General features: G+C 34.4%; 2 protein-coding genes across 3 annotated transcripts; one reads left to right on the forward strand and one right to left on the reverse strand.

Moving 5' to 3' along the window:
• Positions 526-7,494, forward strand: LOC109713338 (catalase isozyme 2). Of its 2 annotated transcripts, XM_020237364.1 has the most exons (10): positions 526-686; positions 3,584-3,680; positions 4,460-4,737; positions 5,251-5,514; positions 5,622-5,783; positions 5,938-6,288; positions 6,411-6,500; positions 6,722-6,789; positions 6,886-6,979; positions 7,153-7,494. In XM_020237364.1, exons 1-10 carry the CDS (start codon positions 672-674, stop codon positions 7,210-7,212), a joined length of 1,479 nt encoding a protein of 492 aa, XP_020092953.1. In that variant the 5' UTR covers positions 526-671; the 3' UTR covers positions 7,213-7,494. The 2 variants fall into 2 exon arrangements, with proteins under 2 accessions (XP_020092953.1, XP_020092955.1); XM_020237366.1 differs by lacking the exon at positions 7,153-7,494 and having other exon boundaries at positions 6,694-6,789.
• LOC109713337 lies at positions 7,732-17,473 on the reverse strand. Its single transcript, XM_020237363.1, has 8 exons — positions 17,229-17,473; positions 14,950-15,078; positions 14,776-14,877; positions 13,478-13,609; positions 13,248-13,352; positions 12,441-12,590; positions 10,031-10,154; positions 7,732-8,865 (listed from the first exon to the last, which is right to left on the reverse strand). Exons 1-8 carry the CDS (start codon positions 17,349-17,351, stop codon positions 8,111-8,113), a joined length of 1,620 nt encoding a protein of 539 aa, XP_020092952.1. The 5' UTR covers positions 17,352-17,473; the 3' UTR covers positions 7,732-8,110.

The raw sequence follows: 20,339 nt of genomic DNA on the forward strand, positions 1-20,339 counted from the left end.
ATTTCACTCAAATAATTTTAAAATTTACTAAATCTAAAAGTAATTCAGTTAATAATTTAATTTCTTAATTTTTACTAAATACAATTGTGATAATTGATTATTATTAGTTGACTAAGCTATTAACTTTAATATAATTTTTTTAATTAAATAAAAATTTATCTAAAATAATTAGAAATTATGAAAGTATGTACTAAACAACAAAAATTAAAATAAATTTAGAGTTGAGAAAGTATTATGTTCATGCCGAGAACTTTTTTAAAAGATAGGTCGGTCAATATACTTTAGAGATTAAAGTAAAAATAAATCCTTGAAATTTTTTATATGAAAAGGACTATAGTGCAAATTTTGAAAAATCTTGGTGGGGGAGGGCATGGCCCCCCTCAGCCCACATATAGCTCCGCCCCTAGCATCAAATATATTCGCTCTGTTCGGTTACGTATTCAGATAAAATTTCAGATATCCACACACGACGACGCGTACGATCACCGGGAGGTGACCGGATTCGGGCTCTTCCACTATTTAATACCTAACAACCTGATAAGCTAGGTGGAGTGTGTCACCCACAACTCACAAGAGAAGTGCATATTTTTGAGTTACTGAGAAAGGAGAGTCACACTCTTATTAACTATCATCATATAATTTTGGTTCTTCATTTTCACATATATTAGAGCATGGATCCTTACAAGGTTTGGCCTTTTACCCAATTATTATTTTTTTAATTTTTTTTTTCATTTTATGTTTAGATAGGATATATAATTATATATATATATATATATATTATATATATATATATAAATATATTATATATATATATATATATATATATATATGTTGTGTGTGTGTTTAATAAGGATCTTTCTTGAGTTTAATGTTGAAGTTATGGGGCACTAAAAATAAGTATATATTTAGTTCATCAGTGTTTTCAGTTTGCAGCGATGCGATCGTGTTCGTAGCTATCGTTTTAAACGAACTAGATTTGATTTTTACAAAGCAACTGTTTTGTAAATGAAATGAATAGTATGAAGATTAAACATGCACGCCGCCGCGATTTATTTATTTTTTAATTAGCTAAATGATGATCAACAAACTAATTTATTTAATTAAGATGTGCATCTCTTTGTATTGAAATACTTTGTTATTTTAGAGCGTTCACATACGTAAGTTCTCTGAATCAATGTTCTGCCTGATCGATTTGATCTAAAATGTTTAGAATATTCAGAAAGTAAATTATGTAATTTCTTAGAATTATTTATTTATGATGAAAAGGATTCAAAATATTATTAATATATCGTTAAACTTGTAATCAATTTACATAGGCTGTTAAAATTATTATTTTTGAATCTTTTCGATCATTAGTTAAATAATATAAAAAAAAACTATAAAATTTATTTTTTAAATATTTTAAATAATCTAAACCTATCTAGTGAAACTTATCTTCAACTCAAAATTTTCATAATTAAAAATAATTTAAAAGTACGTAAAGCATCGTACTCTTTAAGCACTTCAATTAAACTATATATATATAATACGAAAATTGATATGTACTCCTCAAAATTTCAAAATATCTTATTTATTCTTACTTTTTTTTTTTCTTTTCAATATATCCCTATATATTCCTCGTTATTCTTAACACCGCTACAGTTACCACCAGTTAATTAACTTAGTTTAAACGTGAGTTAAATATATGTTAAAATTAAAAAAATAAATATCTCTTTTGTCCTTAATTTAAAAACAAATAAGAAATATTGGTGATATGATAGAGGGGTATATTTGAAAAGACCAAAAGTCAAAATACTTTTGTATCCCTAACTTAGGAGCAAATAAAAAAAGTGATCGATGGGTAAAGGGTATATTAAAAGGCAAAATAGTAATTTATATACCGATAACAGTTATTATTAATAGTTTATAATATATTTAACTCTAAAAATAATTTAAATGTAAAAACTGTATTTTCAATATTAAACTTCTAAGATATGTAAATTAGAAAATCGAAAATTTTTCCTAAACTATTTATAATATATATTATATATATATATATATATATATATATATATAAATACGTATACACGTGGAGACAAGAATCCGTACAAAAAACAATTTTGGACGTATACGTTAATGTTTACTGTTCACTATTTGAGTAGCTTTCCATGATAAATAAATAAATAAATAATAAAAAACAAAAAAAATAATAATATAATAATATAATATAATAATAAGCAATAATTGAGTAGGCATGTACAGTGTTAGGGTGGCCCATAGGCCATAGCTAGCAAAAGATAATAATAATAATAATAATAATAATAATAATAATAATAAGTAGTGTTACGTATCTTTTAAAATATTTTTTACGTGAATTTAAATACGGACATAAAATATATAAATTTAAATTAATTCGTACATATTCTATTATTAATTAAAGGGCATGTACAACGCATGTTACATTTACTTTTAAATAGTTAATTTAAAATAATTCTAAAATTTAAAAATATATCGTTTTGAGAACACAATTTTAACTAGAAAAACTATATGCATATTATATATATATATATATATATATATATATATATATATAATATATATATATATTATATATATATATATCTTTTTTCTTAAATTCCAAATAGATTATTAACACATAGTTATTGTAACATATAAAGTTTTCAATGATAAATGATAAATTCGTAAAGATTAAATGGATTCGTGGTTGTTTTTTTTTTTTTTTTTTTATTTGGGAAAGTTTAGTTGTGGGAGCCTAATATTTGGAAAATAGTAGAGATTTTGCTGGTAAAAAATTTTATTTTTGTGAGTTAATTTTTTTTTTTCCAATCCTCCCAAAAATTGTAATTAGATGCTCCTCTTAGAGGAATAATTTTATTCTATTACATCAATTTAATTATGTCAAAAATTAAATTATTATAAAAGAAATATTTTATTACAATAGTTTTTGTCGTCGTGATAACACAAATCATATTATTTAGTTATTTATCACCACGAAAATTTATAGAAATAATTTACAACGATTCTCATTTGTTGTAAAAAAATTATTATTTCAACTAATAATTATCAATTATAACAGTATTTATTGATAGAAAAGAATAAATCTCAACTTAATTTATAAGGTTAAATGCATATAGGTCCCTGCATGCAAATATAGTGAATTATAAATATATTCCTCCAAAGTTCAACTTTTAATATTTTTAAATATGTCCCTCTGATTGATTTATTACCGTTAAAACACTGTCTATTTTTTAAATAAAATGATCTTTTTGCAATCACAAATATGTTCCTTAAAAAATTCCTAATTCTTAATTAAAGAGGGATAAAAAGGTCAATTCACTTTATTAACTAATCAGGGTTAAGTATTTAATCTATAGTTAACTAAATTTTTCTAACAGATTTTAACGGCAGAGATATATTTGAAAACATCAGGATTTTTGGAGAGGCAACATGTGAAAATTGAACTTTGTAGGGATATATATTTGCAATTCATTATATTTGCAGAGACCTGCATGCAATTAACCCTAATTTATAATTTACTTTTTTTTCTTTTTCTAATTTCCATTTTTTAAATTTGTTTTTACAGTTTCGTCCCTCGAGTGCTTTTGACACGACCTACACCACCACCAACGCGGGTGGGCCCGTGTGGAATGACAATGAAGCCCTTACTGTGGGACCCAGAGGTGTGCTTAATTAAATTCCACATTTTATTTTAGACAAAATGCAGAAAACTTTCGTGTAAATACTCGTTCTTTATTTTTTTTATTTATTTTTGCTAACTTTTAAATTTTGATATTTTACTTTCTTAAAATTTTAAGTCGTTGCATAAAGCATCAACTCCGTTACGATTCTGTCACTATTCAGTTCAATTTTTATGATCTATATTAAAAATATTCTTAAAAATAATAAAAATATATTAGAAAATAAGAGTAATTTGGTCATTTCGTCCTTTCCATTGACACTATAACCTTCTGGAAATATTTTTGAAATTTTAAGAGGAGAAAATATTAATTTTTTAAAAGCCAAATAGAAAAAATAAAAAAAATGAGTATTTACAAGAGAATTTTTTTGTATTTTAGCCTGATCTGTGCTAATTCTTACGTTTTGATAATCAAATTTCTAAATTTTGACATTATTTGTTTAGCATTCAAACGGTTTTAAAATAAATAATATCCACAGGTGTAGTTAGGAATTGGATTTGATCGAAACTGCAGTCGATTTAAGTGTATTTGCAACTACTACAGTTGAGCCCCTTCGTACAGTTTCGACTAAAGGAGTTGAATTCAAATACACTGAATCAAACGTCATGTTTGATTCTATAATATTCAATTAAGATTACAATACAGTCACAACTGCGTGCAACCAAACAACTTTTGTCTGCCGCTAATAAGCTTAAGCAAAAAGAGAGCCAATGAACGACGGTGTTTCTATTTGTGTTGACGATGGATGATTGGTGGGTCAGGGCCGATCCTGTTGGAGGATTATCATCTGATCGAGAAGATCGCACACTTCGCGCGGGAACGGATACCGGAGAGGGTGGTGCATGCTCGGGGGGCGAGCGCGAAGGGGTTCTTCGAGTGCACGCACGACGTCACCGGCCTCACCTGCGCCGACTTCCTCCGCGCCCCCGGTGTCCAGACTCCCGTCATTGTCCGCTTCTCCACCGTCATCCACGAGCGCGGCAGCCCCGAGACCATCCGCGACCCCCGTGGTTTCGCCGTCAAGTTCTACACCCGCGAGGTATATATGATCGATCTTTGGAGTAATGTGGTAATGTTAGATGAGCTGGAGGTTCCAATTACGGAAAAAATTACATAGGCGATCCTCCCCACAGAGAGACGGTTGATCAGACAATCTCTTCTCCTACCAAAATCACAGAGACACAGTTTGATTAACCATTCATCACGCCCAATGCACGAATCTTAAAATAATAGTACATGATAGATCAAACAATCATTTTTTTCGAGCGAAAATATACGCAGGAGACTCCTCCGCCCCTATAGAGGGACGATTTGATCAACCATCCATCACATCCAATACACGGATTTTAAAATAATAATGAATGATTTCATTACATGCAATGTACGAATCTCAAAGCAACAATGAATTGTTGACCAGATTATCTCTCCTTTGAATAGACATTACATGAAAAGAACCTCTCTAAGAAGAGAAGGTTTAAACAACCGTCAACTCTATCGAACTTAGAATCTTCTGCGCTGTTAAAAGAAGTTACATCTATTCTACCCCTCGCAGGGCAACTGGGATTTACTGGGCAACAACTTCCCAGTATTCTTCATCCGCGATGGCATCAAATTCCCCGACGTGATCCACGCATTCAAGCCAAACCCTAAATCCCACATCCAGGAATACTGGCGCGTGTTCGACTTCCTCTCCCACCACCCGGAGAGCCTCCACACCTTCTGCTTCCTCTTCGACGACGTCGGCGTCCCCACCGACTACCGCCACATGGAAGGGTTCGGCGTCAACACTTACACCTTCATCAACCGCGCGGGGAAGGTGCGTGCATGCACGCTGCAAAACAACCGATTACTCTAAAAGTTTAAGCTGTTGTCAGAGGACGTACGTATGATGTTTTTAGTCTCTTGTATGAATATATATAACAGGCACACTATGTCAAGTTCCATTGGAAGCCGACGTGCGGTGTGAAGTGCCTGATGGAGGACGAGGCGGCGGTGGTCTGCGGGCGGAACCACAGCCATGCGACGCAGGATCTGTATGACTCTATTGCTGCAGGGATTTACCCCGAATGGAAGCTCTACGTTCAGGTCAGATGAAATTGCGAGTGTTTTTAGATAACATGGTATCAGAGCTAACGTATCTTTTCTTTTTGTTAGTACCATAAAATTCGTACAATAATGAGCGACAAGACGACCTTTCAGGGTTTGTTTTTCTAACAGATCGATCTTTTGGGCGGTGTAGGTCATGGACCCGGACCACGAGGACCAGTACGACTTCGACCCGCTGGACGACACCAAGACATGGCCCGAGGACCTGCTGCCGCTGCAGCCGGTGGGGCGGCTGGTGCTGAACCGCAACATCGACAACTTCTTCGCCGAGAACGAGCAGCTGGCCTTCGGGCCGGGGCTCGTCGTGCCGGGCATCTACTACTCCGACGACAAGATGCTGCAATGCCGGGTCTTCGCGTACGCCGACACGCAGCGGTACAGGCTGGGCCCAAACTACCTGATGCTGCCAGTGAATGCACCAAAGTGTGCCCTGCACAACAATCACTATGATGGGCTCATGAACTTCATGCACAGGGATGAAGAGGTAAAACCATCTACTTAAATGCCATTATTGTTTATCATTATTATTAATATAACATGGTTTATCCATAATTGTTCTTTTTTTTACTCTTTTTTTTTTAATCTTTTGTGTTTTTTTATATGTAGGTGGATTATTTCCCTTCTAGGCAAACTCCTCTTAGACATGCAGAGAGGTTTCCGATCCCGACCCGGCCCGTCACCGGCCGCCGCGAGAAGGTAGTGACATTTCTAACCTCATAAAATCCCACTATCATGTATTCAGTAGAAGCAAATGCAGAGTCTGCATTACTTTGTAGCTCATAAAATCCCACTAACATGCCAAATAATTACAATCTTATGAAGTTTCACTTATAAATTATGATCTTAAACATTGAGATCTCATAATCATCTATCTTTTTCTATGTTACAGATTACAATTCACAATTTCTATGTTACAGATTACAATTCACAAGCAAAATGACTTCAAGCAGCCGGGAGAGCGATATCGGTCGTGGACGCCCGACAGGTAAGCCACTTGCAAAAGATTAAACTTTACTTGAGAAAAAGAGCACAAAAGATTAAACTGAATCATTGATTTGTCGATCTTAACTTGTATTCGCAGGCAAGATCGCTTCGTCCGTCGATGGGCAGAGGCTTTGGGCCATCCCAAGGTCAGCCACGAGCTCCGCAGCATCTGGATCTCTTACCTCTCTCAGGTCAGTCCCTGTAATTCATGCCATTGATCACAAAAGCACCGAAAAAGCAAAGAGAAAAAACTTACTGAACAACAATAGGTCGAGAAAACCACAAAATTCAAGAACTTACACATCAACTTGATTCTTCCGATGAATCTTCGGTTTGTCAATAATTGTTGCATTTGTCTGTGCAGTGCGATACGTCGTTGGGCATGAAGGTGGCGAATCGCCTCAATGTGAAACCAAGCATGTGATGAGAGATGCAGCAGCTATCATGTATTCAGTAGTTTTTAAGTTTCCTGCAATGAAGAGTCTCTCCTCCTGTTGTATTTCCATAATAAGACTACTTCAATGTAGCCTCTGCTCCCTCCACTGTATTCCTCATCTCATGGAAATGGATGTTCTCAAGTACATATTCTTGTGATGAGATATCAATGGAATCTATGGTCGTATTCCGTCTGATATATCATCTGTTTAGTTGCATAAAGTTTTCGGCAACAACATATAACCTCAATTGAAGAGCACAATGAGAATGAGACAATGTGATTCAGTGTTGGATTGGAAGTTCAATTTGCAGAGTTAAAATCAGAAATAGATTCAAATAATTCAGATGCTAAAAATGAGATTAATGCAATTGGGATCCTTGACATAAAGGAAACTGAGACCAGATCACCTTCTCACAATGGAACTGCAATAATCTGCCAGATGAGAAAGGACCATTTGAGCTCACCTGAGAACACACAAATGCATCAATCCATTAAAAACAGCAAGAATTCACTAAAGACTTCGGCGGAGATTTCTAACTACATATGTATATATACATACATTTACATACGTAAAAGAGCAGTGCAGTTCACACAAACAACTTACCCCCAATTTTTCGACTACTAATCAAGAGAACAGACTAAAAGAGACGAAAGAATAAATCTCTCCCACAACAAGCGGGCGATTAAAATCTATAAGCCACGAGCATTCCCTGAGAGTCATCAACATAAATTTAATGTGCCTAAAAATTATTAGTTTAATGCCCACAATGTTTTATTACTGAGACAATGCCTTGGATTAATTTAATCGAATTGTGAAATTTGGCCTTATTATGCCAATTCCCTGAAGATCATGTTATTCTTCCTTGGAGAATAAGTTGCTCTCCGGTTATTCTCGGCTTGGAGAAGCAGAAGCTGTAGCAGAAGCTGTTTTCGCATTTTCTGCTTCATCGCCTGCTGCTCCTGCCCCAGCCTGCTTATCCGGAACAGCTAGTTGCAGAATCCCATTCTTCTCAGCCAACTGTGAAAGCCCTTTTATTCGTTTGAATCTTTTCTTCGATATTACCGCCCCACGGTGAAAAAAGTAACCAAGCAAAGAGTCATCTCCGGGGAGCGCTTCGACCCCAGCAAGCCGTTTTGATGCTCGGCGAGTCATGGAATCAGAACTTTCAGATTTAACCCCATCACTTGAGCCCGATTGGTCCTCTCCTGAAAAAAGCGGCTTCTTATCTTCTGACACAGCTGGTTTCTCTTCAGCCGGTGAGAGCACCACATTCTCTTTCTCCTCAAAATCAGCATCTAGAATTGATGAATTCCCCTCTTCTCCTTCATCATTTATTTTTGGCTTTTCTTCAAGCTCAAGCTGCTTTTGCTTTACTGGGTCAAATGGTATTATAGCTGATTCTTCAATTAACTTTTGACTTTCCTCATCTTGCTTTGATCCATATTCGCCGAGCTCTTTTGGTTTGTTTTGTGAGGATTCGTTCATTTTTGCCCTTTTCTTCTTCTTCTTCACCTTCTTCGTTATCTTTAAGGGATCATCCTTCGCGCGGTCCAACAACTTCATTTTCTTCTTTATTTTCTTCTTTATCTTCTCTACAAGGCTGGCATCCAATTGCAACCGGAGAGGAGTACTTTCTTCACCTGAAATTCAAATAGCTCAAATTAGCTGATGATTGCACATTAAGATGAAATTCACATTTACAAAAGCATAGAAGTCACTTTGGGTTTGGATGCAATCAAAATGTGCTTAACATGGATCCAAATATTTCTTGCATACCCTGTAAAATATCATGGTGAGCCGAAAATAAAATCAAAATTTGGAAATAAAGGAGATCGTTGGTCGACAAGTCACTTCCAGGAAAATTTTGTAATGATAAGCAGATAAGCTATTGGATGTCATGCAGTAATACTAAGACCTGAATTTATTATCAATATACTACAATAATGAGCAATGCTATCTGAACAGCCGCTATATAGTTTATTATATATACGTGTCAAACAAGGGACCAATCCAATTCACAGGCGGAGGAAATTTAGAAGTAGCAGCATGGTTGACTCCATTTCAACCAAGGACAACACCAGAAGGTTTGATATGCATCTCAAAGGTCGTGGTTTTATCGTATCTGGTATGATAAAGCACCTAGTCAAGGAGCACCTGACTCCCAAGCCTGACAGACAGTTAGTCAGATGCCTATATGCAACAATAGTTTTTCCTTCTCCTGGATTTCTTCTAGCTAAATTAAACATCAATATACGGGTCGGGCCAACTCTCTACAGCCGAAAGGGAAATTTCGACCAGCTCGAGATACAGGCGACTTAGAGCCCGCATTTGGCAATGTGGTTTAACAATTTGCAATAGGTGGCTTGATATATCGGGGCTTTTACATATACATCCCTGCAAAATCATCTAGTTGCACATATATTCTTCTAATCTAAAGTCTGATATAAACCCCTAGCACGTGTAGTTTCTTCCAAGTCATCCAATTCATGGGGTGAAGTTGACTTTGCATTAGAAGTTTTTTTTTTTTCTTAGGTGCATTTTAGGAAGTACGAGGGTATATTTGTAAGAAAGTAAGTTTTTGGCGGATAAATATGAAAGTTCAAAATTCACAGTTGTCGGGGATATATGTTAGTATAAAATCTTGAAGGGGTATACCTCAAATTTTCTGTAACATAATTGACATAAGTGGTGCATTTAGTTCTAAAGAAACCTGTTCAAAGGAATAACTTCCTCAGGAGCAACAGAAGTTCTATAGTGGAAAACAACTTTTTCAATTTCATTGGTAAAAAAAGTGTAAGAACTTACAATCATCAGGGGGTTCCTCCTTTATCACCACTTGTCTGTTGAAGGTCGGTGCCTGTCCCGTAAAAAGGCATTGCCTCACATCAATGGCTGGTGACTTCGGCTTCTCGGCTGAAGTACGACGGCACTGATGGAAAAAACATCAATCAGAAACAAGACCAGGAGATGACCAAGATTTTCCAAGAACCAAAACTTATGTCATAACGAAAATATTTCCTGATAGGTATGTTTACACATATACCACTGGAGGGGTGGAATATTGCCCATTAAAATATAAATTTTCGTATATGCCCTTCAAAAACTTAATTTCTTACAAATTTACCCATGCACCTATAAAGATGCTCGTCTTTGAAAGCCTTTCCTAAAGAAAAACAATTTCCCCTATAAACTGGACAAGTTCCCAATTTAAGATCAAGATATTTTGCATGAAAATCCACTTTTGGGTTTGTATGTCTAAAAAAAAAGATTTTAAAGAGGCTACATGTGTAAATTCTAAATAGATAATTTTAAAGGGATGTAATAACTAGAAGTGGCAGAAGGTGGAAAAACCAAAATCATTTAGATGCTTCATGTTATAGAAAAAACAAAGCAACAGTTGCAACAAGAAGTTAGGGTAAGAAAATGAGCATGGCATAGAAAAATTGTGCGAATAAGTATACTAGCTCAGCAAGAAAAGAAAAGGAAAACAGCTTCAACTAGCTCCAAATAAAAGCAGTAGTTTTGAGCACCTCGTTACAATGTACTTAAAATTACTGGTTTATGCAAATGTATTAGCTATATCAAAATGAGCCGCATATTTATAGGTCTGATAAAATTGTCTTAATATAGTTAACAGAATTTATATTAGAGAAATCTCATCTAATACAAATAGTAGAACACATATGGATGAGCACACAGGCACATGTTGACCTATGAGATAACCAAAGGGGCATTCTTTCAACAAGTAAAATTCAAAAAAGAGAAAAGGAGAGATTAAATCATACTACTTGGAAAAGACGACAAACAAAAGCAAATCAGATATCGAGGAAGCAGTCTTCTTTGCACGCTAACTGACACATGAGTTTTGGAATTCTAGGAAAACTGTGAAGGGCAACAAAATAAGTATGAATAGGTCATAGTCTTGCATATATCTCTCGATGCTGCATACAATGAAGTATGTTGATATGTTAATCCCTCCAATGTTGAAAATTTTCTCATACATGAAGTTTTAGGCCATCTTAAAGGTCGATGTGATTAAATTGAAAGATAACAAAAATAAATCTAATCTCAAAACTTTCCTCTTAATGAAAGAAATGTCAAGTGTTATATCTATACTCTAAAATCAACCTAAAACAACTCAAATAGGCAAACAAAGAACCAGCCTAAAGTACTAAGAGATTCATATATACAACAAACAATCAACAGTTGCGGAATTCTATTTCACAGTTTCAAAAGGTTTTTCGTAGCTTCACCCAGACAAATTTTATCTAAGAAGCTGATCTGGTAGCTTATCTTTAAATAAAATCCACGGAAATCTTCTAGATAAACACAAAAGAATACCACCATCTATTACATTAACTAGTCAAGTTTCAAATTTTTTCACAACCAGCAACTCAGGCGTCGAGTTGCAATATTCAATGAAAATATTCTTAGAAAAAGTCAAATGACATATAAAAGTAGCAAATGGGAAACAACCCAATTCCAGGATTTATGGATTCAAATATTATATGCTTACATGAACAAATGATCTACAATATAAAACCTTTGATTTCTGGACACGTCACTTTAGGTAAGTACTTACAATCCACAACAAGATAAGATTAAAAAATTACTTCAGTCACGTCCACAACAAGGAAGCAAAAGAGAGAAGCATGTGATAGCAAAATTTGTATATCCAGGAGATTTAATTTCAGAATACAGAAGGCGAACAAAGCATATAGACACAATTATATATGGTAATCAAATTAGGGAAATATTAGATTAGGTGAGGAAAACAATATAGTGCGCTAAACTTAAAAAATCACGTCTAAGTTGTGCATGCTGAAGAAGACAAAAATACAAAAAACATGCCCGGTTAAAGGCTTCTTTCTATCTGTCCACAGCCTTGACATGTTAATTGTTGCAAGTTAGGTTGTACCATTAAGGAAGAACAGTATTCTATTAATTTAGATGCAAGGTTTGCTTATTTTAAACAACAGTAACCGTGATCGAACTATGTAACTATGTTATCGTTCTTCACCACCGAAGAGTTCTATTTATGTGCAAGCATAAAATGTCTCTCCCTTTATTATGCACAGCTTTCAACAGATGAGATAAATTAACAGCTAGAAAGCCACATCCTTTAAAAATAGCAAGAATCCTCGAAAGGAGGATCAAAGAAAAAGATAGACCCAGTGATGAGAGACAAAAGAAGGAAAAGCAACCAGATTGGTACCCGTCTAGAAGATCCCATGCCGACAACATAAGTCTCAATGATACTTTGTCTTGGTCTAAATGCATGTTTGCTTATTTCTCCAGTTTCAACATAGCGACTAACATCCTTTAAGGTTCGAAACACAAGTCCACTTGCTGGTTCAGTATAATACTGCAGAATAATATTGACTATAGTCAATAGACAGAAAATAAAGATGAAACAACTAAAGAAAGGGGATGTGCCGAAACAGGTCGCTACTAGTATATATAGAATATCGCAAAGGAAATGTTAATTCAACAAATATGTGGAAGAAGGGGCAGAACACAGGATATCCTAACATTAGCAATAGACTATAATCAACTGGGAAGCATATGCCCAGTTGAAAGAATATAGAAGGGCTTCTACGAAGCAGGCAAGTGTTAGAGATAAAGAACTATCGGCTGGAGAAAGCTTTATTTCCATAATCCCTTGGCAGCTAACTCTTTATAAACTATGAAATGGCAGTGCCTAACACCAATACAGAAAACTACTTGATAAAACTGTAATAGATCCAAAGACAAAAACTGTAAATGTAATATGAGACCAAAATTACCAAAACTATGGCAGCTGACAAGCCGCATTACATTTCCAAAACAGGAAAATATATGTTAATATTTAGGGTTTAATCTTAGATGCCATTAACAAGCATTGCACAACCTTAAAACAATAATAGCAAAATCAGAAGTTCGTAATTGAATTAAGCCAGTATAATTCAACTAAGATATTCTCTGCATGTAGCAACAACAGCTGGGATTCTGTAACAGAAAAGAAATCCAATTTGTATGCTACCGGATCTTTTCTGGTTCCATGTTCGCAAGGGAATTTTCTGAATTTTGTTAGCTTAACCCATCCGTTGGGCAATCCTTCTGGGGAATACTCAATTTGAGCAAAGATCTGGCAAACAAAATCATAAACCAAAAGTTCATATTCATGCAGAAAGTAGAAGTGAATAATAAATAATAAGCAAATGTATCTTGAAACAGAAGAAAAAAAAAAAAAGGCTCTGAAAAGCTGCGGACATTGTCAATAGCATCGGCATTGCAATTTCTTTCTAGATCAGAAATGGAATTTGGAAGCGTCCCCTCCTCCAAGTAGCAAAGTACATCTTCCTTGGAAAAGAATCTGTACTCGGTCACCGGATCGATGTAACACTACAAAAATAAATTCAAGCATCCATTAGTTTGTAAATACTTTGTTCCATGCAGAACAGACTATCCTTTCATTCTAATGAAGCATATATTGATTCAAGAAAACTCATTCCAGTTTACTTTACGGACGCTAGTCATGGAAACCCTTTAACTGTCAAAATTGGTTATATAGAGAATATATCAAAGGAGGGAGAAATTGTTGGAGTTACAATTATGGAAGTTTATCTCCATCTAGTACCCATGAAAATTAGCATTCACGTAGTTGATTGTAAAAAATAAGACAGCTGTTGTCAAAAGAGCCATCTTTCATACTGCTAAAGATAGTATCACTTGAAAAAAACAAAGAGAGATTTTTCCTTTTTTCTTTTTATTACTAATTCTAGTGTTGGAGCAAAAGGAATGAAAAGCAAAACAGGAAAAGAAAATAACTCGTGATTGAGCTGAGATGGATTTATGAATTTCTAGCTGTTCTAATTTTATTCTTCCACTACACTTATATGCCACTGAAGTCCATCCTGGTTTCACTACAACATTGATCTAAAATATATATATATGATTATTAACTATCAGAAGTTCCCGCAAATAAATTAATGTTACTTTCCTTATTTATCAGTTGAACAACAGTCAACTAAGTCTTACTTCTCGCAAATATTTCACTCATAACAAAAGTCAAATTTGCTGCATTTTTAGGACAGAAGGATGATCATATAGTCCCTACAAAGCAACATTATTAATTGTCAAGCCCTAGATTCCACTTCTTATGTTTATTTCCATCCTGTCTATTAGCTCTGTATTTAATTTGATTAATCCTCTTTCTCTTTCACCGCAGTTAGAAGAGGTAACAGCCATAAGTGGTGATAATGGCATAAGAAAATAGGAAGAGATTCCAAACCTCAATCAAGTGCAAAATGCAACAAAGTTTATGTAAGAATTATGTGCTATAAGTGTCCAATCATACGAAGTTTATAATGTAATACTAAGTGGTGCGGCAGCTAAGCCTTCATCCAAAAAACTGTGCTACCAATTTCAGGAAAAGAGAAAACATGTGCAAATAGAATTATATGTGAAATGCCTGCACAAAGAAATGTTAGAATAGGGACTATATTAACTGCAAAATAGGTTTAGTTTACAAAAAAGAAATGAGCTTACATTAGAAAGTATCTATTTACCTTGTATCTTTCCTCTGCTTCTGTACCACTTCCTCTACTTCTAATTTCCAAGATCCATCCAGAAGGCAGCCATCCAAGTGAATTGTCAGCTGACACAACAAGCTAAATGCACAGACTATAAGAATTGTTTCACAAAAAAAATAGAGAGAGATTTTACTTGAATTAATAACGTACTTGCATTTTCTCATCTTCAGGACATGCTCTCGTCTCCAAAGCAGCATGATCAACCTCCATAAAATTAAGGTGGTGCAGAACTTCATTTCTTGAACAAAATGTAGATCCAGAGATTGGAGAAGTATAATACTACATAATTTAAAGAGGAAAACAACCTTAGTACTGTTATTGAGTAATTTGCATCACTGTAGCCAGTACTATCTTCTTGCTCCAAGCATAACCAGGATTTTTTTGAATGGTCCAGCAGAATAAATTTAGAATAAAGAGTTAGCGACCGCAAGATCAATCTTCTACAATTAAGAAACAAACAAGTACAGGAAGAATCAAGTGTAGGAAAAAAAATCATCTAGAAGTAAAGCTAATCTCAAGCACAATCATTGGAGTATGAGTCACTAGTTAGTTCACAATCTATTAATGTGTAATAGGAAAAGCCATGCTAGATATGAAACGATGCAAATTAAAGGCAAGAATCTTATCAACTTGTTTAGGTAACCATCTTTTTTTTCTTTGTAAGAATTTCTTATGACTTGCATGTTGCACACAGGCATTTTGCACCTACAAAAGTTTATGTTGCTAAATTTAACTTTCCTAGTCTCCAATATTTCAGGTTATGTTCGTTGAAAATGAGTTGTAATTTTTATTTGTTGTACTCGTATTTTTTTCCTTGAATATATGATTCTGCAGTTGCACTTTCATGCCCTTATTCGGTTGAAAAGAAAACAAGGAAACTTTGTTACTAACACACGCATCTTCTCTTTTAGAAGTATATGTAAGCCAAAACACTGGCTTAAAAGCAATTTCTGCAAGAAATGTACTCGATCCGTTTCTTTTATTCGAGAGGTACCATTTTAATGTTTGCTCAAGTTCTTCTCAAGAAAGGAGTGACTGTAAATCCATGTGTTTGACACTATCCGTAGTGCGACCAGTAGTCTTCAGAAATAGATAAAAATGTATAGAACTTACCTCAACTATCACCCATTTTGGTCTGTCTACCTAATCATTAAAAGTTTTGATTTTACTATCTAACCTTTTAATTTATTTGATTTGAGCCAATTAATAACTCTTAAACTTCAAAATTTGAATGCGCCGTCTATCTATATGTGTTTAATTAATAAATTTTATGCAATTTATGTAGCTATAAATTCATTAAAGTAAGTAGTTAGCTTAAATTTTGTATTGGAAGAACCATTAAATGGCTTAAATCCAATGGATTGAAAGGTTGGGTACTAATATCAAAATTTTGAAAGGCTGGGTAGTCGAATCACATGGTCTAAAGTTCACATAAGTTCTATACATTTTTACCTCAGAAGTAAAGTCTTGACTCTACCTTTAGGTTTACTTTGTAGATGAATATAGAGATGTGGATGCATTTAAAATGTGCATAAATAATGAACAAATCCCATTAGCTCATAAGATTTGTTTAAAAAAAAAAAAAAAAAACTCCATATGATGATTGTGATAGTTGCATGACACACATGCCTGGATACTATAAGTAGCTTAAAGAAATCAATATAAAACTATCTATTTATCGCCAAAATTAGCAACTTTGCTCAAGGAACCCATACATGGCTTGTCAAAAGTGAACATATAGCCCTACAAACTCGATCACTTGATACCAAACAAGCGATTGCCCGAACATTCTAAACTCATAAATATTAGGCGAGAGTGAGTTGCCAAAATGAGCTTTTCTGATCCAAGAGAAGCTCCAACTTGAAGCTTCTTCTTCTAGATTCTGCAAGAAGCCATTGGGCACTTCAATTAAAAATAGTTGTTACTTGTTACTCTACTCAAACAACATTTGCGCATAAACTATACCCGCGCCAAATAAGCCCACATAATTAGAGAGTCATTTGTTATACAGGAAGAGCAATATTCTCCTCATGAAAATTCATATATTTCCTTCTCAGACACTTGATCCATTAGTACTAGTATCATTACAACCTAAAGTAGTGATCTTGCAAAATAATAATAATAATAATAATAATAATAATAATAATAGCAACACTAAATTTAGAAAAAAAAAAAGGAGCTATCCCTACTTCTCCACTGTTTCATTAAGCACTTCGGAGCTTAAACCCTAATCAACATGCCTATTTCTCTCCCACTTTTCCTAATTAGGAAACCGAGAGGCCGCAAAACCTACTGATCCACCCAGAAACCACCCAAATTCGACACATATGTGGCGAAAAATGAGAGCACGAGATCAAAAACTCCACAACTTTGCAAACGAAAATCGATCGATCGCACCAAAAATCAGGGTTTTGCAGTCGGAGCCATACATGATACAGGGACCCGCTCTTCCTCCCCCTCCTGACCTCCATGATCCACCCATCGGGGAGCCACTCGGGGGGCTCGTAGGACATCACCGGGGGAGGGCAATGGGCGGCCGTCGTCGTCGTCATCGGCGGCTAGGGTTAGGGTTCCGGCGGCGCCGCCCCTGGCGGCGGCGGAGGCGAGCTCGGACGTGGCAGAGGGAGCAGAGAAAAGAGTGCGGAGTTGTGGAGTGTTCGAATATGGAAAGGTTTTAAGATTCGCTTTTTCACAGTGGAAAAAGGGGGAGATTTTTCGCAGATTGCTCCTCGTACTATTGAAAAATTCGTTCTTAGTGACCTTAAAATGTTCAAAAATAAAAATTGTAAAAATGTATTAAAACACCTCGACTATATGATATTCTGCAATTGGCCCACAATATTTTTTTATTGACACCTCCTTCATTTCCGTTTTTTTTAATTTATATTTGTATGTAGATACCCATAACAAAATACGGTACTAAAAAGTAAACTTCCACGTGCACACAAATAAATATAAACTTTTGCAAGATTATTTGTGCAATTTCACAATCTCCAAAGCCAAAGCAAAAAATTTATTTACCGTTTTACCATTTCCAAAGCTCCACGTCAGCATGCAGAGGGTTCTCTTGGCCAAAATTTGCTATTTTTGCCTCCAAAAGATTAAAACTAACAATTACACCCTCGGCTTCATTTCGAAATTAATCCTGCCTAGTGTTTGATGCTCTCCTTAAATTCCACCTTGAAGTAGGGGTGTAAACGAGCCGAACACTAGCAAGCTGGGGTCGGCTCGGTTCGGCTCATTTATTAAACGAGCCGAATACGAGCTGACTCGTTAAAGTATCGAGCCGAAAAATTCAGCTCGTAGCTGAACACAATCTGGCCCACGAGCTGACCAACAAACAATAAATTAAAAAGAATTAGATTAAATATATATAAAAAGTAAATTTATAAAATCTTATTCATTAGACTTTGATCTAATAGTTAAAACTTTACATATAAATAGGTCTTTTTATAATTAAGCTCGCATTTATATTTTTATTTTACTAAAATTTAAACAATAAAAATATATATTATATATAATTATTTATTTATATATAAAAATATAAATTATATAAAATTATATAAATATATAATATATGTATTCGAGCTGTTATCGAGCCGAACACAGCGAGCTGACCTCAGCTCGTGTTCGGCTCGTTTATTAAAATAGCTAAAAAATTCAGCTCGTGTTCGGCTCGTTTACTAAACGAGCGAGCCGATCTCGAGCTCATTTCGAGCCGAACACACTGGCTCTGAACAGGGAACTGGATTGCCACCCCTACCTTGAAGTGACTGATGTAATATATTCCTAGTTTTTTTTTTTTTTTTTTTGATCTTTCCATTATTAGATACTAAAGTGACTACAAATTTATACACATATAATCATCACACACAATTACAATATAAAAGGGACCGATTAAACCCCCTAGGGTTGGTAATCCTGCAGGCTGTTCGTGAGTCAGTGTTCGCAAGTCAGTGGGCTTGAAATAATTCGAATATATATATAATATATTTTTTGTACTTTCGAAAGTACGAAGACGTCTGTATTTACAAATTATTTTTAATGATAAAATATTCGATTTAATGATCAGCTTTATTAAGTATAATCTACGCTATTACAATTTTTTAGAAACTAATTTTATAATTTTTTAATATTGTTTACCAAGTGATCAATGAGTCTCAAAAGTAATTACCTTAATGGCCGATAAGACATGTTTCTAAGTTCCACGATATAGAACAATCCAAGTTAAGGTGAAATATTATAAAAAATTCTACTTATCATCTAGAGCAAGATCAATACTTCCGATTTAAAATTTAAGTCATTTATCACTATTTTTTATAAAATTTTTATTTTCAGCCGCTTATTTTTATACTGCTTTTCCTCTAGGCAAACAAAATTAAAAAATTATAAAATTTGATTCTTAAATAGTTTCAACACTGTAAACCATGTTTAACAGAACTGATCGCCAAATCAGATATTTTATCATCGAAAATAACTTACAAACACGAAAGCCTTCGTACTTTTGAAACCATAGTAGCCAAGCGCTCTCTCTCTCTCTATATATAGAGCAACAGAGAAAGAGAATCGAGCTAGAATACAATTAAGTAGCAAACGGATTCTGTTGCTACCAATTCGTTTTCGATGACACAGCTTCTGCATCGACGATAGGTACTATTAAACATGATCTATACCACTAAAAATATCTAAAAATCAAATTTTATATTTTTTCGATATTATTCTCTTGTGCATCAAGTAGACGCAAAAATGAACCGCTATAAATAATATCCTTCAAAAAATAATGATAGAATTCTTACAATCAAGATCAAGAGTATAGATCATATTTTAAACAGGTTAAAAAAATTTTCTAACTAAAATTCAGTTGATTTGGATTTCTTTACGCCATTAAACAAACAAATGTCTCATACCGACCATCAATATTATAAATTTTGCAATATTTTAATCACTAAATCAATTATATCAAAAAGACATGAAATTTACTGTCTAGATACTTCAAGTAGTCTAGATCATGTTCAGCGATACCGATCATCGATTTGGAAGCTTCAACATCAAAAATAAATTGGTAGCAACGTAGGACTACCCCCCAACTTTTGACTCGCGTTGAGTCCCTCGCCCTTTCCTGAACCCAGCTTGCTGGGCTCAGAAAGAGATGGTCGGCAGATCTGCCCCATTTGCTACTAATAGTATTCATACATTTTCCGTTGGGGATTTCTTGGAATAAATCCCCACATCTTCCTTCTTATGCGAAATTTCCAATCAATCAGAATTGAGGTTAAAAACCATAGAAAGAGATCTACAATATCTTGGATGATAAAAAAAAATACTATCACTATCAGATTAGCTGATATATATAATGTTTGCTCAGAATCATATCAGATTAGAGAACAAGAGCTCTAAAGTAAGAAGATCCTGACAAAATTTCCAGCAGATATCAAGTATCAACACAACACCAGTAATTCTGCCACAAGAGTGAACTTGCAGACACAGAACAAATTTATAAAAAGGAAAAACCAAACCAGTTTCATGAGCTAACAGAGAAG

Source organism: Ananas comosus, linkage group 7 (assembly GCF_001540865.1).
Source record: "Ananas comosus cultivar F153 linkage group 7, ASM154086v1, whole genome shotgun sequence".
NCBI lineage: Eukaryota > Viridiplantae > Streptophyta > Magnoliopsida > Poales > Bromeliaceae > Ananas > Ananas comosus.